This window comes from Pongo pygmaeus, chromosome 18 (assembly GCF_028885625.2).
Source record: "Pongo pygmaeus isolate AG05252 chromosome 18, NHGRI_mPonPyg2-v2.0_pri, whole genome shotgun sequence".
NCBI lineage: Eukaryota > Metazoa > Chordata > Mammalia > Primates > Hominidae > Pongo > Pongo pygmaeus.
The window spans coordinates 69,691,863-69,719,553 of record NC_072391.2 but is presented as its reverse complement, the minus strand read 5'-3'; the positions used below and the strand labels follow the sequence as shown (position 1 = coordinate 69,719,553).

General features: G+C 43.6%; 1 protein-coding gene across 1 annotated transcript in view; it reads right to left on the bottom strand.

The window, feature by feature from the left end:
• Positions 1–27,691, bottom strand: part of PKD1L3 (polycystin 1 like 3, transient receptor potential channel interacting) — a 79,327-nt gene that overhangs the window by 34,889 nt on the left and 16,747 nt on the right. Inside the window, 10 exon segments of the mRNA XM_063654293.1 lie at positions 7,944–8,090; positions 11,844–12,022; positions 12,613–12,714; positions 14,571–14,801; positions 18,012–18,205; positions 21,947–22,178; positions 22,962–23,090; positions 24,428–24,554; positions 24,646–24,773; positions 26,686–26,862. Of these exon segments, the coding sequence (XP_063510363.1) occupies positions 7,944–8,090; positions 11,844–12,022; positions 12,613–12,714; positions 14,571–14,801; positions 18,012–18,205; positions 21,947–22,178; positions 22,962–23,090; positions 24,428–24,554; positions 24,646–24,773; positions 26,686–26,862 (1,646 nt within the window).

Below are 27,691 nucleotides of genomic sequence, written 5' to 3'. Positions count from 1 at the left end.
AGGGCTACACATTTATAGTAAGGAGGTGAGAAAAAAGGGACAGCTTCATGACCGGGAACTGAGTCAAGCTATCCAAGCCTCATGACAAGATCTGCAATACTCCTAGTTTCATTAATTTCATTGAAAAATAGGCGCTCCAAGGTCCCATATAATAAGGCCCAGTTCTAGACTAGAGATGTGAAGGGTTGGAATGAAAACAGTAGCAAAACCAGTCAGGGGTGGTGTTTGTGGTGGAAGGGGTGGGAGGGATGGTATGTGTGTGTGTGTGGAGGTGCAGTGGGAGGGAGAGGAGTGAGAGGGAGAGAAAAAATAATAATCCAGCCCAAAATAAATTAATTTAATGGGACCCAGGAGGCAGAGGTTGCAGTGAGCTGAGATCGCACCACTGCACTCCAGCCTGGGCTACACAGAAACACTCCATCTAAAAAACAAACAGAAAAAGTGGTGTATATAAACACACACACATAACAGAATATCATTTAGTTTAGTTTTTTGAGACAGGGTCTTGCTGTGTCACCCAGGTTGGAGTGGAGTGCAGTGGTGAGATCTCAGCTCACTGCAACCTCCCTCCCCCTGGCTCAAGTGATCCTCCCACCTCAGCCTCCCGAGTAGCTGGGACTACAGGTGCACACCACTACACCTAATAGGGGTTAGCTGTAACCCCACCCAAATCTCATCTTGAATTGTAGTTTCCATAATCCTCTCCTCTGTCATGGGAGGAACCAGGTGGAGATAACTGAATCATGGGATCGGTTTCCCCCATCCTGTTCTTGTGATAGTGAGCGAGTTCTCACAAGACCTGATGGTTTTATAAGGTGCTCCCCACTTCACTGGGCACTCATTCTCCTTGCTGCTGCCACGTGAAGAAGGATGTGTTTGCTTCCCCTTCTGCCATGATTGTAAGTTTCCTGAGGCCTCCCAAGCCATGCTTAACTGTGAGTCAATTAAACGTCTTTCCTTTACAAATTACTCAGTCTTAGGTATGTCTCCACAGCAGCATGAGAATGGACTAAATATAACACCTGGCTAATTTTTGTATTTTTTGTAGACATGGAGTTTTGCCATGTTGCCCAGGCTGGTCTCGAACTCCTGAGCTCAAGTGACCCACTTGTCTCAGCTCCCCAAAGCGATGGGATTCCAGGTGTGAGCCACTGCACCTGGCCCATCATTTAGCTTTAAAAAGGAATTTTTTTTTTTTTTTTTTTTTTTTGAGATGGCGCTTCCCTCTTGTCACCTAGGCTGGAGTGCAATGGCGTGATCTTGGCTCACTGCAACCTTCACCTCCCAAGTTCAAGCAATCCTCCTGTGTCAGCCTCCCAAGTAGCTGGGATTACAGGCACCCAAAACCATGCCTGGCTAATTTTTGTATTTTTAGTAGAGATAGGGTTTCACCATGTCGGCCAAACTGGTCTTGAACTCCTGACCTCTGGTGATCCACCCGCCCTGGCCTCCCAAAGTGCTGAGATTACAGGTGTGAGCCACTGCACCCGGCCCAAAAAGGAAGGAAATTCTTGCACATGCTACAACATGAGTGAACCTTGAGGACATTGTGATAAATGAAATAAGCCAGTCACCAAGAGACAAATACTGTATGGTTCTGCTTACATGAGGAATGTGAAGTAATGAAATTTATAGAAATAGAAAGAATAGTTGCCAAGGGTTGGAAGGGGGAGGAAACAGGAAGTTGTTCAATGGGTGTAGAGTTTCAGTTTTGCAAAGTGAAAAAGTTCTGGAGCTATGTTGCACAACAATGAGAATGTATGTAGTACTACTGAACTGAACACCTAAAAATGGTTAAGATGGTAAATGTTATGTGTTTTTACCGTAATTTTAAAAGTTGTAAAAATAGTGTAAACATATACATAAATAAATATATAGCTTGCAACTTTTCTGCCTTAAAAAATATCTACATGCAGCAGTGATTAAGAATCTATGTGATGGACACACAATGCATGAAGATGTAATTTGTATGACAACAATAGCACAAAGGAGTGGGAAAGGAATTGAGCTATAGGAGTGAAGTATTTGTATACTATTGAAATTAAGTTGATAATAATCCAGCTAGGTTGTCATAAATTAGAATTTTAATTATAATCCCCAGGGGAGGCATAAACAAAATAATTTAAAAATATATAGTAAAAGATATGACAAAAGAATATGGTAGACTAGAAAATATCCATTTAACACAGAGAAGGCAGTGATGTCCTCTGGGAGATTCTATGCCAGTAGGTGTGGGTAACCGTTGAACCCCATTTGTGATGGTGATTTAAAAAAAAGGCAGTGATAAAGAAATAGAGAAACAAAAAAGATACAATACATATAGAAAACAAATAGCAAAATGGCAGATATAAACCTCACCTTATTAGTAATTGTATCAAATGTAAATAGGTTAAACTTACAAATTAAAAGATAGAGATTGGCAGAATGGACCAAAAAAATGCCTAATCCAACTGTATTGTGTCTACAAGAGACATAATTTAGATATGAAGACACAAATGAATTGAAATTAAAAGGATGGGCCAGTAGTGGTAGCTCACGCCTGTAATCCCAGCACTTTGGGAGGCCAAAGTGGGAGGATCATTTGAGGTCAGGAGTTCGAGACCAGCCTGGCCAACATGGTGAAACCCCATCTCTAAAAAAAAAATTAGCCAGGCATGGTGGCACGTGCCTGTAGTTCTAGCTATTCGGGAGGCTAAGGCAGGAGAATTGCTTGAACCCAGGAGGTTGCAGTGAGCCAAGATCACGCCATTGGACTAAAAAGATGGAAAAAGGTATTCCATGTAAACAGCAGTCAAAAAAGGGCTGGAGTGGCTATACTAATATAAGACAAAATATACTTCAAGACAAAAATGATTACTAGAGACAAAGGACCTTTTATTAAAGGGTCAATCTATTAAGAAGATAAATTCATCTGTGCTGTCTTCTTACAAGCCAAATGGAAGTGTTGCTAGCCAGCCATATAGCTGTCGCAGTGTTTCTGCTTAGGAACTGCTCCACAGGCAGAAGACAATGTATTAAAATCTTCAAAGTGTTAAGGGAAAAATAAAAAATTTCTATCCAGTTAAATAGCTAACTATGAGTCAAGAGTAAAGATGGACACACACACACTTCTCATTAGAACTATTAAAAGAGCTACTTCAACAAGAAGAAAAAAGCCCAAAGTAATGATAAGAAATATAGAAAACTGGCTGGGCATGGTAGTTCACGCCTGTAATCCCAGCATTTTGGGAGGCCCAGGTGAGCGGATCACCCTGAGGTCAGGAGTTTGAGACCAGCCTGGCCAACATGGTGAAACCCCATCTCTACTAAAAATACAAAAATTAGCCAGGTGTGGTGGTGGGCGCTTGTAATCCCAGCTACTCAGGAGGCTTAGGCAGGAGAATCACTTGAATCCAGGAGGCAGAGGTTGCAGTAAGCCGAGATCACGTCATTGCACTCCAGCCTAGGCGACAGAGCAAGACTCTATCTCCCCCCAACCCCCCCCAAAAAAAAAGCCGGGCACGGTGGCTCACACCTGTAATCTTAGCACTTTGGGAGGGTGAGGTGGGTGGACTGCTTGAGTGCAGGAGTTTGAGACCAGCCTGGGCAAGAGAGTGAAACCCCATCTCTACTAAAATACAAAAAATTAGCCAGGCGTGGCAGCGTATGCCTGTAATCTCAGCTACTCCGTAGGCTGAGAAAGGAGAATTGCTTGAACCCGGGAGGCAGAGGTTGTAGTAAGCCGAGATTGCATCACTGCACTCCAGCCTGGGTGACAGAGCAAGACTTCCGTCTCAATAAAAAAAAAAAAAAAGCCACGAAAAGAATACAGAAAACTAGGCTGGGCGCGGTGGCCCTCACCTGTAATCTCAGCACTTTGGGAGGCCAAGGTGGGCAGATCACCTGAGGTCAGGAGTTTGAGACCAGCCTGACCAACATGGAGAAACCCCGTCTCTACTAAAAATACAAAATTAGCCAGGCATGGTGGAGCATGTCTGTAATCCCAGCTGCTCGGGAGGCTGAGGCAGGAGAATCACATGAACCTGGGAGGCGGAGGTTGTGGTGAGCCGAGATCGTGCCATTGTACTCCGGCCTGGGCAACAAGAGCAAAACTCCGTCTCAAAAACCAACCAACTAAACAAACAAAAAACAAAGAATATAGAAAACGAGAATAAACAGAGAAATTGATAATATATTATTAATATATTTAACTGTGAAATATGAAAGGAAAAACCTTTTTTGTGCATCTAAAAACAAAATGGTAAAACCATAACACTAGAGAGTAATTTAAAACATGGGAATTGGGAGAGAGGTTACTCAAGAATGGTTAAAGCATTGCTAATTCTTTCTCATGTTCAGGCAGAAGAAACATTCTTAGAAAATTAATATGGAGAAAAGTGTGTTAAAAATTAAAAGTAACCAATAAAAAGAATTAGAAGAGGAAGAGGAGGAACAGAAGCAGGAAGTGGAAAAAGAAGCGGAGAAAGAGGAAAAAATATAGTTTCTAAACCAGCAAAGATTAAAAATACAAGCAGTGGTCAGGCCTGGTGGCTCACACCTGTAATCCTAGCACTTTGGGAGACCAAGACATACAGATCACTTGAGCCCAGGAGTTCAAGACTAGCCTGGGCAAAATGGTGAGACCCTATTTCTACAAAAATAGTTTTAAAATTAGCCAGGCATGGTGGCACACACCTGTAGTCCCAGCTACTCAGGAAGCTGAGGTGGGAGGATCACCTAAGACCGGTGAGGTTGAGGCTACAGTGAGCTGTGATCATGCCACAGCACTCCAGCTTGGGTGACAGAGCAAGACCCCTTCTCAAAAAACAACCAACCAACCAAGAGGCAGAGAACCCTAAAAAAAAAACACACACACACACAGAAAAATCCTGTCAATTTGACAATGTGGAAAGTAGATAAAGAGAATGGTTTATAACAAATAATGCAAAATAATACGGTAAAGTAAATCCAAATGGATTGGTAATCATAATTAATGTAAACATATTAAACTCATGTATTAAAAGATAGAGATTATTAGATCTGGTTTTTTAAACATCCAGTTATATGTTGCTTGCAAAACATAACTCTAAGCAAAACCATAAAAAGGGCTGAAAGTAAAAAGATAAGAACAAACAATAGAAATAATATCAGTATGTCAACTTTCTTTAGTTAATATAAAATGGAATTTAAGATACAAAGTGTCAACAGGATCAAAGGGAGACCTACATAATAAAAAAAAATGTATCCAGAAGAAATAACAAACATGCACTTAAATGCTCCTAGTAAACATCCAATAGACATATAAAATATGTCTATATGGTAAAAACTTACATAACTGAAGGAGAATTAAATTCACAGTTACTCCTCTATTGGAAACACAGAGATTAAACAGATAAAAAATCACATTTCAGCAACAAAAATGAGTATGTTTGAATAAATATACCTATATATGTTTTAAAAATACTAGAACTTTGGATGCAATTGTGTATTCCTGTAACCCTAGCTACTCGGGAAGCTGAGGTGGGAGGACTGCTTGAACTTAGGTGTTTGGGACCAGCTTGGGCAACACAGTGAGACCCTATCTCAAAAATCAAAACAAAACAAACCTAGAACTGTATCAGGTCTAGGGAGGGGAAATAGTATTCACTACTCCTTAAGTTTTGGTAAAGGAGAGAAAATTTCTACCAGTTTATTCCTATACACAAGCAACACACAATTTAAAATATATATTTTTGGTTTGTTTTTTAGAGACAGGATCTCATTCTGGTTTTTTTTCCCCCCACTTCTTGCTTGCTGAGAGTCCATGATTTTTAGTTTCAAGACTTATTTGTTTTCTTTGTTTTGTTTTGAGATGGAGTCTTCACTCCTTCGCACAGGCTGGAGTGCAGTGGCATGATCTCAGCTCACTGCAGCCTCGGCCTCCCGGGTTCAACCTCCCTGCCTTAGCCTCCCCAGTAGCTGGGACTACAGGCATGCACCACTGCGCATGGCTAATTTTTGTATTTTTGGTAGAGAAGAGGTTTCACCATGTTGGCCAGGCTGGTCTCGAACTCCTGACCTCAGGTGATCTGCCCACCTCAGCCTCCCAAAGTGTTGAGATTACAGGAGCGAGACACCGTATCTTGGCCCTTCCCCTTGAATCTGATTTTCAAAGTTAGGACATAAAAGGCTAAAGCCCCTACTTAGTTCTGTTGAACTGCCCATTCTGGAGGGAGACAGCCACCCCTATGAAAAATGCCACTCTCCTGAGGTTGCCACGCAGAAGCCATACATAGGTGCTTTGTTGACAGCCACAGATGAGCTCTCAGTTGACAGCCAGCGCCCCCTGCTGATTTTATGAGCGAATCATTTTTGGAAATCTAACACAGAGGAGCTTACAAATGAGTAAAAGACCCAGCCAGGATGAAAGACCCCAAGGGAAAACTCCCCAGCCATGGCCTCACTGAATTTCTGACCCACAAAACCAGGAGAAAAGTAACATGGTTGTTTTAATCCACTCTCAGTTTTGGGAGTAATTTCTTATGCAGCAATTGTAATTGGAGCAGATCTTAATAGAGAAATACACATTTCTTGCTGTTCTGGACATCTAGGGAGGAGAAACAAGAAATACACATTTCTTGTTTGTTCTGGGAGTCAAGTCCCAGAAGAAACAGTCCCATGTTTTTTGCCTTTAGGCATTTTAATGTAAGGACGTGGTGTCTGGTTGGTTGGTTTTGTTGTTGTTGTTTTGAAACAGGGTCTCTCTCTGTCGCTGAGGCTGGAGCGCAGTGGCTCTATCTCGGCTCACTGCAACTTCCGCTTCCTGGGTTCAAGTCACTCTTCTGACTCAGCTTCCCAAGTAGCTGGGACTACAGTCTCATGCTACCACGTCTGGCTAATTTTTGTACTTTTGGTAGAGATGGGGTTTTGCTATGTTGGCCAGGCTGGTCTCAAACTCCTGGCCTCAAGTGATTTGCCCAGCTTGGCCTCCCAAAGTGCTGGGATTACAGGCATGAGCCACCATGCCCGGCTGGGACATGGTGTTTGGGCCTCTTGCAATCATCTTGTTCCCTTGAGGAAAAAGCTGAGAGCCCTAATATTGAACCAGAAAGCTGAAGTTAAGAAGAAGGTCAGATAGCAGAGGTATATTCTCATCTTTAGCATTCAGGAGACATAGTAAGATACACGGATACCTAGAAAGATACAGAAGTCGATATGTACATTATACCGTCCTCCTGGTCTGTGACTTCACCAGTACCACGTGGCTTTAATTATTTTGGTTTACTAGCATCTTTCCATTTTTTGAGATGGAGTTTCGCTCCGTTGCCCAGGCTGGAGTGCAGTGGCAATCTTGGCTCACTGCAACCTCTGCCTCCCAGGTTCAAGCAGTTCTCCTGCCTCAGCCTCCCGAGTAGCTGGGATTGCAGGTGTGCACCACCACGCCTGGCTAATTTTTGTATTTTTAATAGGTCTTGCCATGTTGGCTAGGCTGGTCTTGAACTCCTGACCTCAAGTGATCTGCATGCCTCACCCTCCCTGCAGGGATGGCAAGCGTGAGTCACGGTGGCTGGCCAGTTTACTAGTGTCTTTGAAAGTCAGTTGAAGGCCCTCTCATACTTTCCTTTATTTTTATATTTTGTTCTCATAAATATTTGCATCATAGAATTAGTGGTATCCTTTTTATACTCCATCGATCTGAGTGATTGTTTTATTCCTAGTTATCTTAGTAAATTTATAAATGATTCTCTAGGTAAACAGTTTCAGAAAATAAGAGCAATATTTATAATTTTTATACTGCAAATCTTTTTGTCTTCCTTCTGATTTTTAAGGTAATGGTTACACCATTTACAACCACAACAGTAATGCTTATGTATGTTTGAAATAATACATTAATGTTAATTTGCATTAAAAACAATTCAACAGTGAACAATTCAATTAATAGTGAACATCAATATTCACTGTTAATAGTAATTTTCCAACAGTACCTAAAGGAAAAGAGCTCTCTCTTTGAAACTGGGATGAAGACCCTGTCAAGCTCACAGTCTCCGAGGTCCACAGCCAGCCAGCAATTGCACAGGAAATGCCACTTCCTCTTAACTGCCATGTCACAGACAATTACCTGGCTGACATACCTATAGTAAAATGAAGATAATCACGTTAGGGAGGTGGGCTCGAATCAGTTGTTTGTAGTAAGATGTAATCTCAGACCATTGGTAAGCTGTCCAAGTAAATGAACTGTTTCATTGCAAGGCAAGAACTAAGGAAAGGAAGGAAAGTTGAGGCCAGACATGGTGGCATATACCTATAATCCCAGCACTTTGTGAGGCTGAGGCAGGCGCATTGCTTGAGCTCAGGCATTTGAGCACGGCTTGGGCAACATGGCAAAATCCCAACTCCACAAAATATATAAAAATTAGCTGGGTGTGGTGGTGTGCACCTGTAGTCCTGAGCTACTTGGGAGGCTGAGGTGGAAGGATTGTTTGAGCCCAGGAGGTCAAGCCTGCAGTGAGTTGAAATTGCACCACTGCATTCTAGCTTGGGTGACAGAATGAGACTCTGTCTCAAAAAAACAAAAAGAAATGAGAGTAGATCTTTCCCTTCCCAACTTCTAAGGGAGTTCATGTACCAGACACCAGACTGCAAACCTTTCTCACCTATGAATAGATCGGTATGTATCTATACTTTTTATAACCTTTCTCTGTCCCATATGTGACAGTGGCTTGCCACCTTTTCAAATATCCCGTCTGCCTTTCATCATCAGGGGGCATAAATGGGGTGTAGTCTTTAATGTTTACATTAATGACTTCTCACTCTACTTAGTCTCATCTCCGTTTCATAGGCCTCATCTCCACTTCACAGAGCCATAGGCCCTGAGAGTTCATCGTTTTCCCAACCAGTGTTTTATCACTAATGTCTGTGCTAACTTCAGCCGTTCACACCCCTGTCCTCTGGGACACCTGATTATTCAACCTATTTGATTTCACCTCACAACTAATCGGCAAACCTCCTCCTTTACTGTAATGATGCTATTTTCCCCAAGGGTCTGTGTTTGTCACACAGGTCAAATTTCTCTGGTCAAAATCTTTTTTTTTTTTTTTTGAGACGGAGTCTCACTCTCTCACACAGGCTGGAGTGCAGTGGCGCGATCTCGGCTCACTGCAACCTCCACCTCCTGGGTTCAAGCGATTCTCCTGCCTCAGCCTCCAAAGTAGCTGGGACTACAGGCAGGAGCCACCACACCCGGCTAGTTTTTGTATTTTTAGTAGAGATGGGGTTTCACTGTGTTATAGCCAGGATGGTCTCGATTTCCTGATCTCATGATCCACCCGCCCTGGCCTCCCAAAGTGCTGGGATTACAGGCATGAGCCACCACGCCTGGCCAGTTCAATGTATTTTGACAAACGTTTATACAGCAGCACCATCAAAATATCACCCCCAAAAGCTCCCTATCCCTCCTTCCAGTCACCTCCTGCCCCCTCACTCCTGGCCCTAGGAGAACAATGATCTGCTGTCCTCTGTCTTTATGGAATAGTTAGCCTTTTATGGAATTTCATATGTGTGGAATCATATGCTAAATATATATAAATATATATTTATATTTATATATATTTATATATATATATTATTTTTTTGAGACAGGGTCTCGCTCTGTTGCCCAGGCTGGAGTGCAGCGGTGCAATCTTGGCTCACTGCAACCTTCACCTCTTGGGCTCAAGTGATTCTCCCGCCTCAGCCCCCCAAGTAGCTGGGAGTACAGACATGAGCCATTAGGCCCAGCTAATTTTTATATTTTTTTTGTAGAGACAGAATTTCATCATGTTGCCCAGGCTGGTCTCAAACTCCTGACCTCAAGTGATCTAACCACCTTGGCCTCCCAAAGTGCTGAGATTAGAGGTGTGAGCCACCGTGTCTGGCCTATACATCCTTTATGTATATCTTCTTTCACTAAGCATAATTTAAAAAAATTCATCCATGTTGTCATATGTAACAATTGTTTCCTTTTCATTGAGTAGTATTGCATTGAATGAATATACTAACATTTGTTTATTCATTCGATAGACATCTGTGATGTTTTCTGTTTTGGGCTATTAATAAAGCTGCTATGAATATATGTGTACAGGTCTCGCAGTGGACACGTTTTTGTTTATCTTGGGTAAATACCTATGAGTGTGATTTCTGGGTCACGTGGTCAGTGTATGTTTAACTTCACAAGAAACTGGCAAGCTGTTCTCTGAAGTGGCCATACCATTTTACACTCTCACTAGGGGTGTGTGAGTGTTTCAGTTGCTCCCCATCCTCCCCTAAACTTGGTTTTGTGACAATTTTTTTTTCTTTGGAGATGGTCTCACTCTGTTGCCAGGCTGGAGTGCAGTGGCACCATCTCTGCTCACCGCAATCTCTGCCTCCCAGGTTCAAGCAATTCTCCTGCTTCAGCCTCCTGAGTAGCTGGGATTACAGGCATTTGCCACCACGCCCAGCTAATTTTTGTATTTTTAGTAGAGACAGGGTTTCACCATTTTGGCCAGGCTGGTCTCGAACTCCTGACCTCAAGTGATCCGCCGCCTCTGCCTCCCAAAGTGCTGGGATTACAGGTGTGAGCCACCGTTTCTGGCCTTTTGTGAGAATTTTTAATTTAAGCCATTCTGATGGACGGCTAGTGCTGTCATTTTCATTTACTGATGACTAACCACGTTGAACTTCTTTTCAAGTGCTTACTATACATTATTCACCTTTTTAAATAAAACTGGAAGGATGGTTTACAAGCTGATTTGTGCATACTGGAATAGAATGAAAGCAGCAAGGAAGTTATTAGGCTCCACCAGCCCAGTGGCTGGTACATCTAGCCTAAGGGGAAAAACATATTTTGCTAACAAGTTTAGGCAGACTGCATGCTCTTTGTGGGTGGGCAACATGTGGCAACAGATTGACTGCCTGAGCCTTAAGACTTCCACTTCATTTTTCTCTTTTTTCTCCAAGGAATCAGTAATCTTCATTCTTAATTAATTGTATCATCTACTTTCTCTAGCACCTCTCCTAATTCTGGATGCTGCTGAAGGAAGATACTGAATCATTCGAACCTAACACGTTAGGTTCAAGGACTTTATCATCGTCTAGTTATTTCTCTAACTCTTCAGGCACATCTCATACAGTAATTCTTTCTCCTTCCTTAAGATCTTGACTTTTTTTTTTTCCTTCCCCCCAAGACAGGGTCTTGCTGTTGCCCAGGCTGGTGTGCAGTGGTGCAGAAATGCTCACTGCAGCTTCAACCTCCGAGGCTCAAGTTATCCTCCCACTTCAGTCTCCTTAGTAGCTGGGATTATAGTTGCACACAACGATGCCTGGCGATTTTTTCTGAATTTTTTTTGTAGAGGTGGGGTCTTCCTATGTTGCTCAGGCTGTTCTCAAACTCCTGGCTCAAGTGATCTTCCTGCCTTGGCCTCCCAAAGTATTGGGATTATAGGCGTGAGCTGCTGCGCCCTGCCCTTAAGCTCTTAAATTTGACCCAAAGTTTGACTGTTAGTGGATAGTTGTTTACTAAAGTTAGTCTTTAAGGATATTTTTTCATATTTAGAAATACTTTTAATTTGTGGCACTTTCAGGCAATGTTTCATTGGTGTTATTTGCTGTTCACAATCATGACAATGAAAATGAAATTAGAGAAAACAAAGCATCTATTATTCTACTATCCAAAAAAAAATCACATTGTTAATCTCTCACACTTCTTTCCAGGGCTTATTCTTTGTAGACAGCTTTAAAATTGAAATCTAATAGTCATTTGTTACTATTTGGCTCAAAGCTTTACTGTGATTTATGGTGGTGATCTGCTTTCTTCTCTCTTGGATCCACAAAGCAGCAGCAACAGCCAACAGGATGTAAGTACTCACCAGGAGGGACTGACACCAGAATTGTCATGCCAGAGCCGAAGGCTGTGCAGGTCCCCTAGAGAGGACCAAGTGGTGAGAAGGAAGACATCCAGGCCCCCTCGTTCAAAGACTGCCTTCTGGGGGTCACAGAGGTGATGGGGCTCACTCCGTCCCTCTGATCCATAGAGGGTGATAACAACCTACAATGAGACAGGGAAAGATAAAATATAAGGAATTTTAACACAATTCTTTGGGTTTATCCTTAAGGAGAAAGACGAAGACATAGAAAACTATTTAAACGAAGTCTTTCAGATCTTAGACAAGCATAGATAATTCTTCATATATGCAGTATATATATATTTTTTCTGACATGAAGTCTAGCTCTGTCACCCAGGCTGGAGTGCAGTGGTGTGATCTTGGCTCACTGCAACCTCTGCCTCCCAAGTTGAAGCAATTTTCGTGCCTCAACCTCCTGAGCAGCTGTGATTACAGGTATGGGCCATCACGCTCAGCTAATTTCTGCATTTTTAGTAGAGAAGGGGTTTCACCTTGTTGGCCAGGCTGGTCTCAAACTCCTGACCTTAGGTGACCTCCCCACCTTGGCCTCCCAAAGTGTTGGGATTACAGGTGTGAGCCCCCATGTGTGGCCCACATGTACAGTTTAGAACTAGAAAATACCAATCTCTGATCTCTTTTAAAGTGCTATTGGTTGCCAGGATATCACCAACTCAGAGTGTGTCTCATATGGCAGAAGACACAAGGCAATGTGAAGAACATTTATTTCATTAACCTTAGCTGTTGTAGCAGCCCTTCTTCGATATCCGGTGTAGACCTGAATAAGGTAGTGAAATTGAGCGCTGGGGTCATTATCAGCCAGGACAGTGACCTTCACCTGCAAGAAAAGCAGAACCATGCAACTTACTAGGCCTCCCCTTGGTATAGCTCCTGCCTCCTCCAGCTGAGGAGCAGGAGGATGCACTCTGGCAGGTGTGGCAGCCCTGCAGAAAGCAGACAGACACATGAGCAGACCTAAGCCACTAAAGTGGGGATGAGGCCTGAACCTCCAGGGCCTGTGCCTCTCAAGTGAAATAGTCATAGAATCACCCGATCAGGTCTTGGGCCTCTAAATCCTTCCACCTCCCTCCCACTTAGGTACAGTCACCAGATAACAGAGAATACCCAGCTAAATTTGCATTTCAGATAAACTATGAATAATTTGGGGCACGCTTACACTAACAATGCACTATTTATTTAAAATGCAAATTTAACTAGGTAGCCTGTATTTTTGCTTACTAATGCTGACAACCCTACACCCAGGGCAACAAGAAATGAACACTTGGCGTATTCTAGAATTTCCAAGTGTAAGAAAACATACGAAGAACACACACATGGAAAGAGGCGGCTGTCAAAAGATTTTTGTTTCAAAAAACATGCCATATAAATTTCTTGTATATTATAGTTATATTTATATTTTTATTTTTTGAGACGGAGTCTGGCTATGTTGCCCAGGGTGGAGTGCAGTGGTGCATTCTCGGCTCACTGCAACCTCCACCTCCCAGGTTCAAGTGATCCTCCCACCTCAGCCTCCTGAATAGTTGGGACTACAGACATGCGCCACCACAGCCAGCTAATTTTTGTATTTTTAGTAGAAACAGGGTTTCACCATGTTGGCCAGGCTGGTCTTGAACTCTTGACCTCAAGTGATTCACCTGCCTTGGCCTCCCAATGTGCTGGGATTATAGGCGTGAGCCACCTCACCTGATCGGTTACATTAAGTTATAATTTGATTTACATATAACTTTCTTTTTTTTTTTTTTTAGACGGAGTCTCACTCTGTTGGCCAGGCTGGAGTGCAGTGGCATGATCTCGGCTCACCGAAACCTCTGTCTCCTGGGCTCAAGCAATTCTCCTGCCTCAGCCTCCTGAGTAGCTGGGATTACAGGCGTGTGCCACCACACCTGGCTAATTTTTGTATTTTTGTAGAGACAGGGTTTCACCATGTTGGCCAGGCTGGTCTCAAACTCCTGACCTCAGACCTCAGGTGATCCACCTGCCTCAGCCTCCCAAAGTGCTGGGATTACAGGTGTGAGCCACTGCACCCTGCCAACTTACATATAACTTTCATATCCAATGTATAAAGTAAGATAAACTTGCATTTGACTTTAGTTAAGCTCTCTAGGTCTTTTCTTTTTCTTTTTGGAGACTGGGTCTCTGTTGCCCAGGCTGGAGTAAAGTGGCACAATAGCTCACTGCGCCTCAAGGCTCCTGGGCTCAAGTGATCTTCCCACCTCAGCTGCCCAAGTAGCTGGGACTACAAGCATGCACCACTATACCAGACTCATTTTTTTTTTTTTTTTTAATTTTTAGTAGAGACAAGGTCTTGCTATGGTGCCCAGGCTGGCCTTGAACTCCTGAGCTCAAGTCATCCTCCTGCCCTGGCCTCCCAAAGTGTTGGAATTACAGGCATGAGCCACCACTGTACCTGGCTAGTGTTTTCTTTTGGCTCATTCATGTCCTAAAAGGAGTCCTACAAGGGTCCAATCTTGGAACCAAAGGAAAAAAAATGGAGAGAAAAAGTTCTCAGGTCTTGAGACAGTAGATATGAAGATAAATTTAAGAAAAGTTTCACTTGAATTTCTATGCCTTCCAGTAACAGGCTTCCTGCTTCTTTTGACAAAGGTGTTTTTTTCCCTCATCTTAATTACTCAAGACATCATGGCAAATCTGTTGAAATCAAAATCTCATTACCTTCTGCATATCTGCTTGATCCTTTTTCCAAGCCCACACAACTGTGATCACATAAAATCCTAAAAGGCTGGCCAGCAGTGACACCCCAACAGGATTGTTGGTCACGCGAAGGAACAGTTCGATCGTGTCTTCAACATTCACAGTCCTGGGCACGACAAAGAAGTCGCTGGCAAAGAAGGTCAGGTGGTTACAGAGACACTGTGTCCTCAGAATTGTGCTCTGTGGCCCAACCTGGAATTAGAATCAAGACGTTGATTCTAGTCAGACAGAGTGCTAAGGAGGGGACAGACATAAAACAAACACCAGCAATTTAGAGATGGAAAGAGGTAGCTGGTTCTCTCATTCACAGCTGGTGATGGCGTAAATTGGTATAACCAATGTGGAAAGCAATTTAGCAACATCTAGGACAGCTGAAGCAGCACAAACTCTTTGAATCCTGCAATTTCAGTTCTGAGTGTATGTATGCTAGGGGAACGGTGCACATGTGTATAAAGATATACGAAAAGGAATGTTTTGTCACCTTTGTTTATAATTATCAAAAATAGGAAACAACTTACATGTTCAATAGCAGAACATACAAATTAACAAGTACGCAAGTAAGCAGAGGCAAACTGATGGAATTCTATACAGCAGTTAAAAATGAATGAATTAGCCGGGTGTGGTGGCTCACATCTGTAATTCTAGCACTTTGGGAGGCTGAGGCAGGTGGATCACCTGAGGCTGGGAGTTTGAGACCAACCTGGACAACATGGTAAAACCCCATCTCTACTAAAAATATAAAAATTAGCCAGGCATGGAGGCACATGCCTGTAGTCCCAGCTACTTGGGAGGCTGAGGCAGGAGAATTGCTTGAATCTGAGAGGCAGAGGTTGCAATGAGCTGAGATCACACCACTGCATTCCACCCTGGGCGACAGGGCAAGACTCTCTCCAAAATGAATAAATAATAAATAAATATAAAAATTTAAAAAAATGGACGCATTAGAGGTACATGCATCAACATGGATAAATGCTAAGTGAATAAAACAAGAGATATGTACAGTATAATGCCATTTGCACAAAGCCTAAGAAGCATGCAAAATACTTATTTATCTATTCATTGTCAATTTCCCTCTCCAGAATGTCAGTTCATGAGGATATTGTCTTGTTCATTGCTGTGTCTCTATAGTTCCTAGACTTGGGCATGGCACGTAGAAGACACTCAATAAATATTTGGTGAAAGAATGAATTTCCCCCTCAAATTCAGGCCAGTAGTTACCCTTTGGTGGAAGGGAAGGAAGGAGAGAGACTAGAGAGGGATACACAGAGGGCTTCAATTATTCATGAGTGTTTTATTATTTAAGAAAATCTGAAGCAGAGCAAAATACTAACTTTGATAAAGCTGAATGTGCATTCAATGTTTTCTATTATTCTTTAGGACTTTCCATATGTTGGAACATTTCTGCATAATATTTAAAAATATGTCAGTAGGTGATTACATGGAAGCTACCAGTTCTGTGTTTGGTTTCGTGGGTGAAAAGCCTCCAGTACTGTCATTACGACTACTTCTTTCCATGGCACAGAGTTAAGTCCTGGAGGCCCAATCTAGTCTGCCTTTGGAAGAACTCTTGTGCTGTATTTCAGGCAGCTCAATTCCTTTCACATAGTCCAAGCACTTCAAAGTGCTTCAGGGAGGTGGGAAGTATCCGATGCCTTCTGCAATCAACGGGTCTGTGCTGTGAGAAGAGAAAAGCTCTCAAGCTTCTCTATTCAAAGTATGGTTTCCCTAACAAGCAGCATTGGGATCAGCTGGGCGCTTGTTAGAAAGGCCTGACCAGAGCCACTGCTTCAGAATCTACATTTTAACAAGCTGATTGTAGATTTGCTTGATAGCCATTGTCCAGCTATGACTGCCTGAGGCTATGAATGGTGCAGATGCCTTCCTAAGAATCCTCTCTCTGTCATGCCTGTAATTCCAGCACTTTGGGAGGCCAAGGCGGGCAGATCACCTGAGGTCGGGAGTTTGAGATCAGCCTGACCAACATGGAGAAACCCCGTCTCTACTAAAAATACTATAATTAGGCTGGGCGCAGTGGCTCACGCTTGTAATCCCAGCACTTTGGGAGGCCGAGGCGGGCAGATCACATGAGGCCAGGAGATCGAGACCATCCTGGCTAACACGGTGAAACCCCGTCTCTACTAAACATACAAAAAATTAGCCGGGCGCGGTGGTGGGCGCCTGTAGTCCCAGCTACCTGAGAGGCTGAGGTAGGAGAATGGCGTGAACCCGGGAAGTGGAGTTTGCAGTGAGCCAAGATTGCACCACTGCACCCCAGCCTGGCCAATAGAGAGAGACTCCGTCTCAAAAAAAAAAAAACAAAAAAAACAAAAAAAACAATAATTAGCTGGGCGTGGTGGTGCATGCCTGTAATCTCAGCTACTGGGGAGGCTGAGGCAGGAGAATCGCTTGAGCCCAGCAGGGCGGAGGTTGCAGTGAACCGAGATCGTGCCATTGCACTCCAGCCTGGGCAACAAGAGCGAAACTCCGTCTAAAAGTCATCATCATCATCATCCTCTTTCTGGCCTCCCAAAGTGCAGGTGGGAGGATTACTTGAGCTCAGAAGTCCAAGACCAGCATGGGCAACATGGCGAGACTCTGTCTAAAAATCTAAAACATTAGCCAGGCATGGTGGCACCTGCCTGTGGTCCCCACTACTTGAAAGGCTGAGGCAGGAGGATCTTTTCAGCCCAGGAGGTTGAGGCTGCAGTAAGCCGTGATCATGCCACTGCACTCCAGCCTGAGGGACAGAATGAGATCCCACCTCAAAAAAAAAAAAAATTATCTTTCCTTCTCTTCCCAATCTAGATGGCACTTTCTCAGCTCCTTTTAGGACAGCTTCCTGATTTGCAAGACCTTATACCACATTCTTTGAGCAACCAAACCAGGACTTTCATCAGGCAGGATCTCACAGAATCACGAGTGTGCAAATATAATAGTGCTGGTTTAAAGCAGTTGGACACCAGGAACAAGGTGATAATGACAAAAGTGACAACCTGTCCTCACCTGGCTTGGAATGTACAAGAATCTGAGAATGTATTTCTTGAGCTACGAAAGTTCTCTTTCGTTTAGCAAGAGGTTTCATTTTACCCACCCACAACATATTTAATACTGTAGAATTTTATGGCTTCCACACGCTATTTTATTCTCAATTGTCAGATCCACCCTGGACTGTGTTTGAGAAAGAAATCACAAAGATAAAGCACAAAGCTGCTCCTGCTTCAAAGAGGCACACCCTCCCTGCCCACCACACACAACCCTCCTCCCTCCTTTTGCCCAGGCAGAGTTATTTCAAACCTCCTGATTATTTTTCTTTCTGGGCTGCCCCAAATGAGATAATGGATGCTTTGGGCTTAAAGGTGGCTACAGCGGAAGAGAGGCCCAAGAAGCGGCTCAGTTTCTTACTTGGCATCCGGTGCTGCTCCATGTCTGGTTGTGGATCTCCCAGTAATAACACTGAGTGACGGCCGTGATGACCGAGACCAAGCTGGGTGTCTGCTGAGCACCCTCCTGCCTCTCACTCAGCACAGCTGTGATATAGTAGGTGCCAATCCCATGCTGTAGATGCTCTGGAGTCAGCACCCACGTGTACTCCTCATCTTAGAACAAAGAAAAGTGCTTACTTGTATATCAAATGGAACAAAAACACCATTGAACCTCTCTTCTAAACGATCTATTATTAATATTTTACAAATGAGACCACGATAAAACTAGAGTCACAAATGATTTGAAAGAAAATGACCAGTGATACAATCCCGGGCTCTGGATTACTGCTGTTCCAGTAAAGAACTATAGTCTTTTGGCCAGGTGTGGTGGCTCACGCCTATAATCCCAGTACTTTGGGAAGCTGAGGCGGGCGGATCACTTGAGGTCAAGAGTTCAAGACCAGCCTGGTGAACATGGTGAAATCCCATCTCTACTAAAAATACAAAAATTAGTGGGGTGTGGTGATGTGAGCCTGTAATCCCAGCTACTCAGGAGGTCGAGGCAGGAAAATTGCTTGAACCTGGGAGGTGGAAGTTGCAGTGAACTGAAATCGCACCACTATACCCTAGCCTGGGCAACAGAGTGAGATTTTGTCTCAAAAAAAAAAAAAAAAGAATTATATTCTTTTGGCATGCGGACATTTAGGTTTAATGATTTAGAATGTATTACGAGGTTTAGAAAAATGAAATGATCACACACCTAAGTTAGCAGATAGAAGACTAAGGTAACAAAAGAAACACCAGGGTGAAGCAAAGATAGGGATAGGGTGGCTTCAGGAACAAAGCCCAGGACTGCACGCCAGGGACTGGAGGTCGGGCCTGGCTCTGTCACCAGCTGGCTGGTAGGGGCTACGGCGAGTCACCCAGTCTCTCTGGCCTCAGCTTTCTCATCTTTCGAATAGTCCTGTCTCTCAAAAAAAGGTTCCCGAAGGCCCCTTCCAGCTCTGAATGACATATCATTGCCAAGATCAGCAAGAAAAACTGAGTGCATGGCCAGGTGCAGTGGCTCAGGCCTATAATCCAAGCACTTTGGGAGGTTAAGGCAGGAGGATTATTTGAGCCCAGGAGTTTGAGACCTAGCTTGGCGAACATGGCAAAACCCTGTCTCTACTAAAAATACAAAAAATTAGCCAGGCGTGGTGGTATACGCACCTGCAGTCCCAGCTGCTTGGGAGGCTGAGGCAAGAGAATCGCTTGAGCCCAGGAGGCGGAGGCTGCAGTGAGCCGTGATCGCACCACTGCGTTCCACCCTGGGCGACACAGTGAGACTCTGTCTCAAAACAGAAACAAAACCAAAACTGAGTACACCTTTGGAATTGGGAAGGGCCCGTTGATAATTCACACAAACTCTATAGTGGGCAGCCTGGTAGTGAGCATTGCTGCCTCAGGGACTTTGCCTAAAAGCAAGAACTTAAAAGTGATTGTTCCTGTGTGAGCGGGGCCCATGCGAGAGCCAGAGAAAGTTCTTTTCAATATGGAAGGTGGTCATGACGAGACACTGTAGCATGCTTTCTCCAGATTTTTCCCAGCGTAAAAATAAATACAAAAGTGTAGCTCTTATTAAGACTTTTCGGTACTAAAGTTGATACTCACAGAGCATGTTTTTGATCAAGTATATCTGGGTACTATTTATATATATCAGGAATTTTTATTTTTTAGAGACGGTGTCTTGCTCTGTCACCCAGGCTGGAGTGCAGTGGTATCATCAAAACTCATTGCAGCTTTGAACTCCTTGGCTCAAGCGATTCTCTTGCCTCAGCCTCCCAAGTAGCTAGGACTACAGGTGCACGCCACCACGCCCAGCTAAATTTTTTTTTTTTTTTTTTTTTTTTTTTGTGGAGGCAGAGTCTCACTCTGTTGCCCAGGCTGGTCTCAAACTCCTGGGCTTAAGTGATCCTCCTGCCTGGGCCTCTCAAAGTGCTGGCGTTACAGGGGTGAGCGACTACACCAGGTCAGACATTTTTAACTTTAATGTTATGTCTCAGAAATTCTTAACTTTTCTAAACTACAATACAGTCATTCTGATCTTATACCAAGACTTACTGAGATATCATCAGGCCTTTCTTCCTCAAATCTAAGATTAGAAATAAAGTTGAAATACATAGGACATATTTCATATATAGTCATCTACAATATATAAATGTGAAGTATATGTAACTCATGGTGCTGTGAGCCTTACTTCTGCTGTGGGTCTCAACATGTTATGAAAATCTTCAACCATACAAAGAGAATTTTACAGGGAATAACCATATAACCATTAACCAGATTCTACAATTAACATCCTACTAAATCTGCTTCCTTACGTACATATCCTTACCCATCCTATAATCAATCTTTTAAAAAAATGCATTTCATGGTCACATGTGTCTACACATGTGGTAAAGTCACACGAGACTCAATACACACACATATAGAAATGTACTTGTAAACCTGGTGAAATCGGAATAAAATCAGCAATTGTATTAATGTTATTTTCTGGTTGTGGTATACTCTAGTTATGCAAGATGCTGCCATTCAGAGAAACTGGATGAGAGGTATACAAGTTGTTTCTGTTCTTTTTTTTTTTTTTTTGAGGCAGGGTCTTTCACCCAGGCTGGACTACAGTGGCACAATCTCAGCTCACTGCAACCTCTGCCTCCTGGGTTCAAGCGATTCTCATGCCTCAGCCTCCCGAGTACCTGGGATTACAGGTGTGCACCACCATGACCAGCTAATTTTTATAGTTTTAGTAGAGATGGGGTTTCACCGTGTGGGCAAGCGTAGTCTCAAACTCCTGACCTCAGTTGATCCACCTGCCTCTGCCTCCCAAAGTGCTAGGATTACAGTGGGATTTCAGGCATGAGCCACTGAGTGCCCAACCTGTCTTTTTTTTTTTTTTTTAAGACAGAGTGTTGCTCTGTAGCCTGGAGCGCAATGGTGCGATCTTGGCTCACTGCAACCTCTGCCTCCCGGGTTTAAGCAATTCTTCTGCCTCAGCCTCCCAAGTAGCTGGGATTACAGGTGCCCGCCACCACGCCCAGCTAATTTTTTGTATTTTTAGCAGAGATGGGGTTTCATCATGTTGGCCAGGCTGGTCTCCAACTCCTGACCTCAGGTGATCCACCTGCCTCGGCCTCCCAAAGTGCTGGGATTACAGGTATGAGACACCGCACCTGGCCTGTCTCTGTTATTTCTTATAACTGCAAGCAAATCTACAATTATCTCAAGATGAAAATTTTTTTAAAAAAGAAAAAAAACATGGCCACATGCAGTAGCTCATGTCTGTAATCCCAGTACTTCAGGAGGCTGAGACAGGAAGATCGCTTGAAGCCAGGAGTTCAAGACCAGCCTGGGCAACATGGCAAGACCCTGTCTCCACAAATTTTTTTTTTTTTTTTTGAGACAGAGTCTGGCTCTGTCACCCAGGCTTGAGTGCAGCGGCGCAATGTCGGCTCACTGCAAGCTCTGCCTCCCGGGTTTACGCCATTTTCCTGCCTCAGCCTCCTAAATAGCTGGGACTACAGGCGCCTGCCACCTCACCCGGCTAATTTTTTTTTGTATTTTTAGTAGAGACAGGGTTTCACTGTGTTGGCCAGGGTGGTCTCGATCTCCTGACCTCGTGATCTACCTGCCTCGGCCTCCCAAAGTGCTGGGATTATAAGCATGAGCCACCGCGCCCGGCCCACAACATTTTTTTTAAGAAATTAGCCAGACATGGTGGTGTGCACTTGTAGTCCCAGCTACTTAAGAGGCTAACGCAGGAGGATCCCTCGAGCCTGACAGTTTGAGGCTGCAGTCAACAATGATGGTGCCACTGCACTCCATCCTAGGCAAAAAGAAATCAAAGTAAGTTTCTGACAGCTGATTGGGTTTTACCTTTTTGCCACACCTTATCCTTCGGAAGGGTGATGTTCAGGTGGAAGTGAGTGCAGTTAGGCTGATACTGGAACCCCAGGTAGAGCGTCATTAAAAGGGGACTGTCAGGATCTATGCTCACTATCAGGGATTTCTCCAAGGAAGTGAGGTTCACTGTGATTGTAAGCTGACGTGTGCTCATGTTGAGGCTGGTGGGATGGGTTTCCACGCTAACATTTCTCCAGAGCATGATCTAGAATAAGAGACAGTTAATCAATATAATGGTCCATCCGTTGATGTCTTTCAAAATCCTTTATATTGATAAGGTAAGGAAACGTCCTAGGTCTTCCTCTTTTTTTTGAGACGGGGTCTTGCTATGTTGGCCAGGTTGGTCTTGAACTCCTGGTCTCAAGCAATCCTCCCGCTTCAATCTCCCAAAATCCTAGGATTATAGGCATGAGCCACTGTGCCCAGCCAGGTCTTCCTCATTGGATGTTAGTAGCTAATACTGCTGGGGTTAAGGATAAGTACATAGTCCAAGACCTAAAACGCTTCTTATTCTTCTTCTTATTTTTGAGACCAAGTGTTACTCTGTCACCCAGGCTGGTGTGCAGCAGCGCGATCTCAGCTCACTGCAAACTCCACCTCCTGGATTCAAGCTATTCTCCTGCCTTAGCCTCCAGAATAGCTGGGATAACAGCCGCCCACCACCATGCCAGTTAATTTTTGTATTTTTAGCAGAGATGAGGTTTCACCATGTTGGCCAGGCTGGTCTCGAACTCCTGACCTCAAGTGATCTGCCTGCCTCAGCCTCCCAAAGTGCTGGGATTACAGGCATGAGCCACTGCGCCCGGCCTTCTAAAACACTTTTTCTAAGGATAAGGTGTATCTCTTTGTAAAAGTTCCTAAGATGTTAATAACAAAATAATGCCACTGCCATCAGTCTAACATAATTCCCTTTAAGTTGTTGCATCCTTCCATCCTGTTCCAGAATAGCCATTCTCTTCTATTTTATTCCCTAAGGATCAGTTCCTACCTCAATGTCCTCCATTAAATCATGGACTTGGAGCAATTTTCGATCAGCGCTTAGTAACACACTTCCAATGCTTCCAACAATGTTTCTGTTGTCCAAATCCTTGAAGGGATTGAAAGCTAGTCCTGTTATCTAAAGACAAAGAAAAGTCCAGTTTTATCCATTGCTGAAATATTTTTAAATCATCCCAAGAGAAAGATATATCTCATATATATGTATATACACGTGTGTGTGTGTATATATATTTATTTTTATTTTTATTTATTTATTTTTTTTGAGAAAGAGGCACGCTCTGTCAACCAGGCTGGAGTGCAGTGGCGTGACCTCGGCTCACTGCAGTCACCACCTCCCAGGTTCAAGCAATTCTCCTGCCTCAGCCTCCCAAGTAGCTGGGACTAAAGATGCACACCACCATGCCTGGCTAATTTTTGTATTTTTAGTAGAGACGGAGTTTCGCTATGTTGGCCAGGCTGGTCTTGAACTCCTGGCTTCAAGTAATCTGCCTGCCTCAGCCTCCCAAAGTGTTGAGATTATAGGCTTGAGCTACCACGCCCAGCTGGATATCATATATTAAAGTAAATGTTGGGATGTGCCCCCTACTAATACCGCAAATGATAGAACATTCCCCATTATAACCTCTATGAGAAATAGTAAATTAAAGATGAATTATACTTAGGACCCCCAGAATTATTATTTTCAATCTTTACATCTAGAGGATTCTATTTTACTAGGAAGTAACTATTCTGCTCTTCAGGGTAAGGCGACAATGCTACTTATATCTGTCAGGTAACTGCTGAAAGAAATACAATATATTGATATGACTGGGTTGGTATACTGAGTCAACAATTATTTAGATAGTCCCATCTTTTTGTAAATAGTGCAGAGGCCGGGCATGGTGGCTCACACCTGTAATGCCAGCACTACGGGAGGCTCAGGCGGGTGAATCACTTGAGGTCCGTAGTTCGAGACCAGTCTGGCCAACATGGCAAAACCCCGCCTCTACTAAAAATACAAAAATTAGCCAGGTGTGGTGGCCCATGCCTGTAATCCCAGCTACTTGGGAGGCTGAGGCAGGGGAATCGCTTGAACCTGGGAGGCAGAGGTTGCAGTGAGCGGAGATCGTGCCACTGCACTCCAGCCTGGGTGACAGATTGAGACTCCATCTCAAAAAAACAAAACAAAACAAAACACACAACAAAAGAAAAAATGCAGAGTTGAAATCAATTCAACTTACAACACAGAAATTTAGTTAAATCCAGAAATCTGTTTAATGTTCCTAACTTCTACAATGGATCATTTTGAAGAGGCCTCTATCCCTGCCAGTGTAAAATAAAAACGAATGCTACATAAACTCTCTCATCTGATCTGGTCTGTTCAGCTTACATTTCATGGTACATGACTTTCACCCAAATGCCTATATGGCCATCAGATCCCATTTTCATTCTGATCACAGTCAATTTCACACTTACTTGGACATTAACTCCTGGGTGTTTATTCAAGAGCTCCTTCAAAGCTGAAACTGATGGAAAGCCTAGCCTCACAGGGGCTGGGTGACCCAGAGTGTAAGAGCTCATCGGTAAAGTTGATATGTTTTGTCTAATGAGAAAAGTTAAAATGGAAGTCAATTTTTGTATGTCTGAAAGTGAAAAACACAGTGAAACTCTCCCCATTCCTTCCTCCCATTAACCTGCTCAGCAGCAGAGTAGCAATGGAAGAGGTCAAAGTCACTGAAGACTCGGGAGACTGGTTCTGCTCTAGAAATGCTTCCCCGATATTCCCAAACTCCACCAAGGACATTTCCAGGATGTCTTCTACCTGCATGGAGAGGAAAACAGTGTATGACTTATAAAACCTCAGTGTCTTATGTTAGTAAAATAATGTTTTGGAGAAGATTGGAAGAGAATTTTCACAGTGTTGTAACGAAGGGTGGTATTCCTTAGAGAGGGCCTTGGAATCTCACAGAAAGTACTTGCAATCTGGCTAAAGACTTACCATCCTTTGAACCAAACTGAGAGAGCCAGCCAAGGAAATATGCCTTTGCCTCATCATATAATTGCCCTAGACCTGCTCATGATAGAGTTTTTAAATGACAGTTTTATTGAGATAACTTTCACATAAACAATTCATCCACTTAGAGTATATAATTTAATATTGTTAGTATATTCACAGGGTTGTGCAACCATCACCACAATCTAATTTTAGGATTCATCCTCCCTAAAATAAACCTGGTGGCCGGGTGTGGTGGCTCACACCTGTAATCCCAGCACTTTGGGAGGCTGAGACAGGTGGATCACTTGAGGTCAGAAGTTTGAGACCTACCTGGCCAACATTGTGAAACCCTGTCTCTACTAAAAGTACAAAAAATTAGACAGGCATGGTGGTATGCGCCTGTAGTCTCAGCTACTTGGGAGGCTGAGGTGGAAGAATAGCTTAAACCCGGGAGGCAGAGGTTGCAGAGAGCCCAGATCACGCCACTGCACTCCAGCCTGGGCAACAGAGCGAGACTCTGTCTCATAAAATAAAATAAACCTGGTACCCATTAGCAGTCACTCTCCATTCCCCCATCCCTAGTCCCTCTAGCTCTAGGCAACCATGAATCTACTTTCTGTGTCTACAGATTTGCCTCTTTGGGACATTTCATATAAATGAATCACAACATACAGTCTTTTGTGATGGGCTTCTTTCACCTGGCATAATGTTTTCAAAGCTCATATTGGAGCATGTACCAGGACTTCATTCCTTTTTGTTGCTGAATAATATTCCACTGTATGAATAGACCAAATTCTACTTAGCCATCCATTAGATCATAGATGTGTGGGTTATCTCCACTTTTTGGTTATTTAGCTATTAAACCATGCTGCTACAAACATGAGTGTACAAGTTTCTGTATGGACACGTTTTCAACTCTCTTGGGTAGACACCAGGAGTAGAATTGCTAGGTTACATGGCAGTTCTATTTTTTACATTTTAAGCAACTGACAAATTGTTTTCCAAAGTGGCTGCATCATTTTACAATTGAACAATGGATAGGGTGGCAAGTTCTCTGCATCCTTGCCGGTACTTGTTATTTTCTTTCTTTTTGGGTGTTAAGTGGTATCTCATTTTAGTTTTGATTTGCATCTCCCTAATGACCAATGATGTTGAGCATCTTTTCATGTGAATAGCAAACATAATCTATTGAGTGTTTGCTTTGTGCCAACACTTTCCTAAATTATTATTATTTTTTTTTGATGGAGTCTGGCTCTGTTGTCTGGGCTGGTGTGCAGTGGCATGATCTCGATTCACTGCAACCTCTGCCTCCTGTGTTCAAGTGATTCTCCTGCTTCAGCCTCCTGAGTAGCTGGGATTACAGGCACGTGCCACCATGCCTGGCTCATTTTTGTATTTTTAGTAGAGATGCAGTTTCGCCATGTTGGCCAGGCTGGTCTCGAACTCCTGACCTCAGGTGATCTGCCTGCCTTGGCCTCCCAAAGTGCTGGGATTACAGGTGTGAGCCACCGGGTCCAGCCCCTAAGTCCTTTTCACTTGATTACAGCACTAGGGAGTCTTGGCTCACTGGTGGGGTGGGGAGGGAGACCCTGGGGAAGGCTTGGCAGAGGAGTTTCTTCTGCAGCAGAAACTTCAGCAAGATTATCTTTAAAGGTCTGGGGAGAGGCTGTGACACCTGGACCTGTCAAGATTAAAATGCTTCTAAGCAGATCTGGCCACCTGCATATCTGGCACCTACCTGCTCAGTATCACGCTTGGATTCCAGCCAACTTCCTTCTCCAGCTTTGGTGACATTGTTGAAGGAATGAAAGGGGCAGACAGTCGCAGGAACTTTGAAGCCCAGACTGTCGTTGTTCTGAAATGGGATCCTGAATAACTCCTCACTCAGGTAAACAAGGGAATTGATGAGATTAACCTGGGAGGATTAGAAAGCAAACATACACCCTTGAATTGTTTGATTGCTTTTTTTTTTGGTGTGTGTGTGTGTGACAGAGTTTCACTCTTGTTGCCCAGGCTGGAGTGCAATGGCGTGATATTGACTCACTGCAACTTCTGCCTCCCGAGTTCAAGCAATTGTCCTGCCTCAGCCTCCTGAGGTGCTGGGATTACAGGCATGTGCCACCATGCTCAGCTACTTTTGTATTTTTAGTAGAGATGGGGTTTCTCCATGTTGGTCAGGCTGGTCTTGAACGCCCGACCTCAGGTGATCTTCCTGCCTTGGCCTCCCAAAGTGCTGGGATTACAGGTGTGAGCCACCACGCCCGGCCTATGATTGCTTTTTAAAATTTTACTTTTAAGAGATGGGGTCTTGCTCTGTTGCCGAGGCTGGAGTGCAGTGGTACAATCATGGCTCACTGCAGACTCGAACTTCTGTACTCAAGCAATCCTCCTTCCTCAGACTCCCCAGTAGCGTGGGCACCACCACACCTAATTTTTAAAAATTTTTTGTAGAGGCAGGGGTTCACTATGTTGCCCAGGCTGGTCTCAAACACCTGGCCCCAAGAGATCCTCCTGTCTTGGCCTCCCAAAGTGTTTAGATTACAGGCATGAGCCACACACCTAGCACATGATTGTTTTAAATTTGCATACTTCTTATTAGCAGCTTAATATTCTTTATGCATTTCAAATGCATTTTATAAAAAAAGTTACAGTTTGACAGGGAAGGAGAATATATTATTTCATATAACCTATAAGGGAGGATTCATATTTCATGTTATTCTGACGAACTGACAATTCTTTTTGAG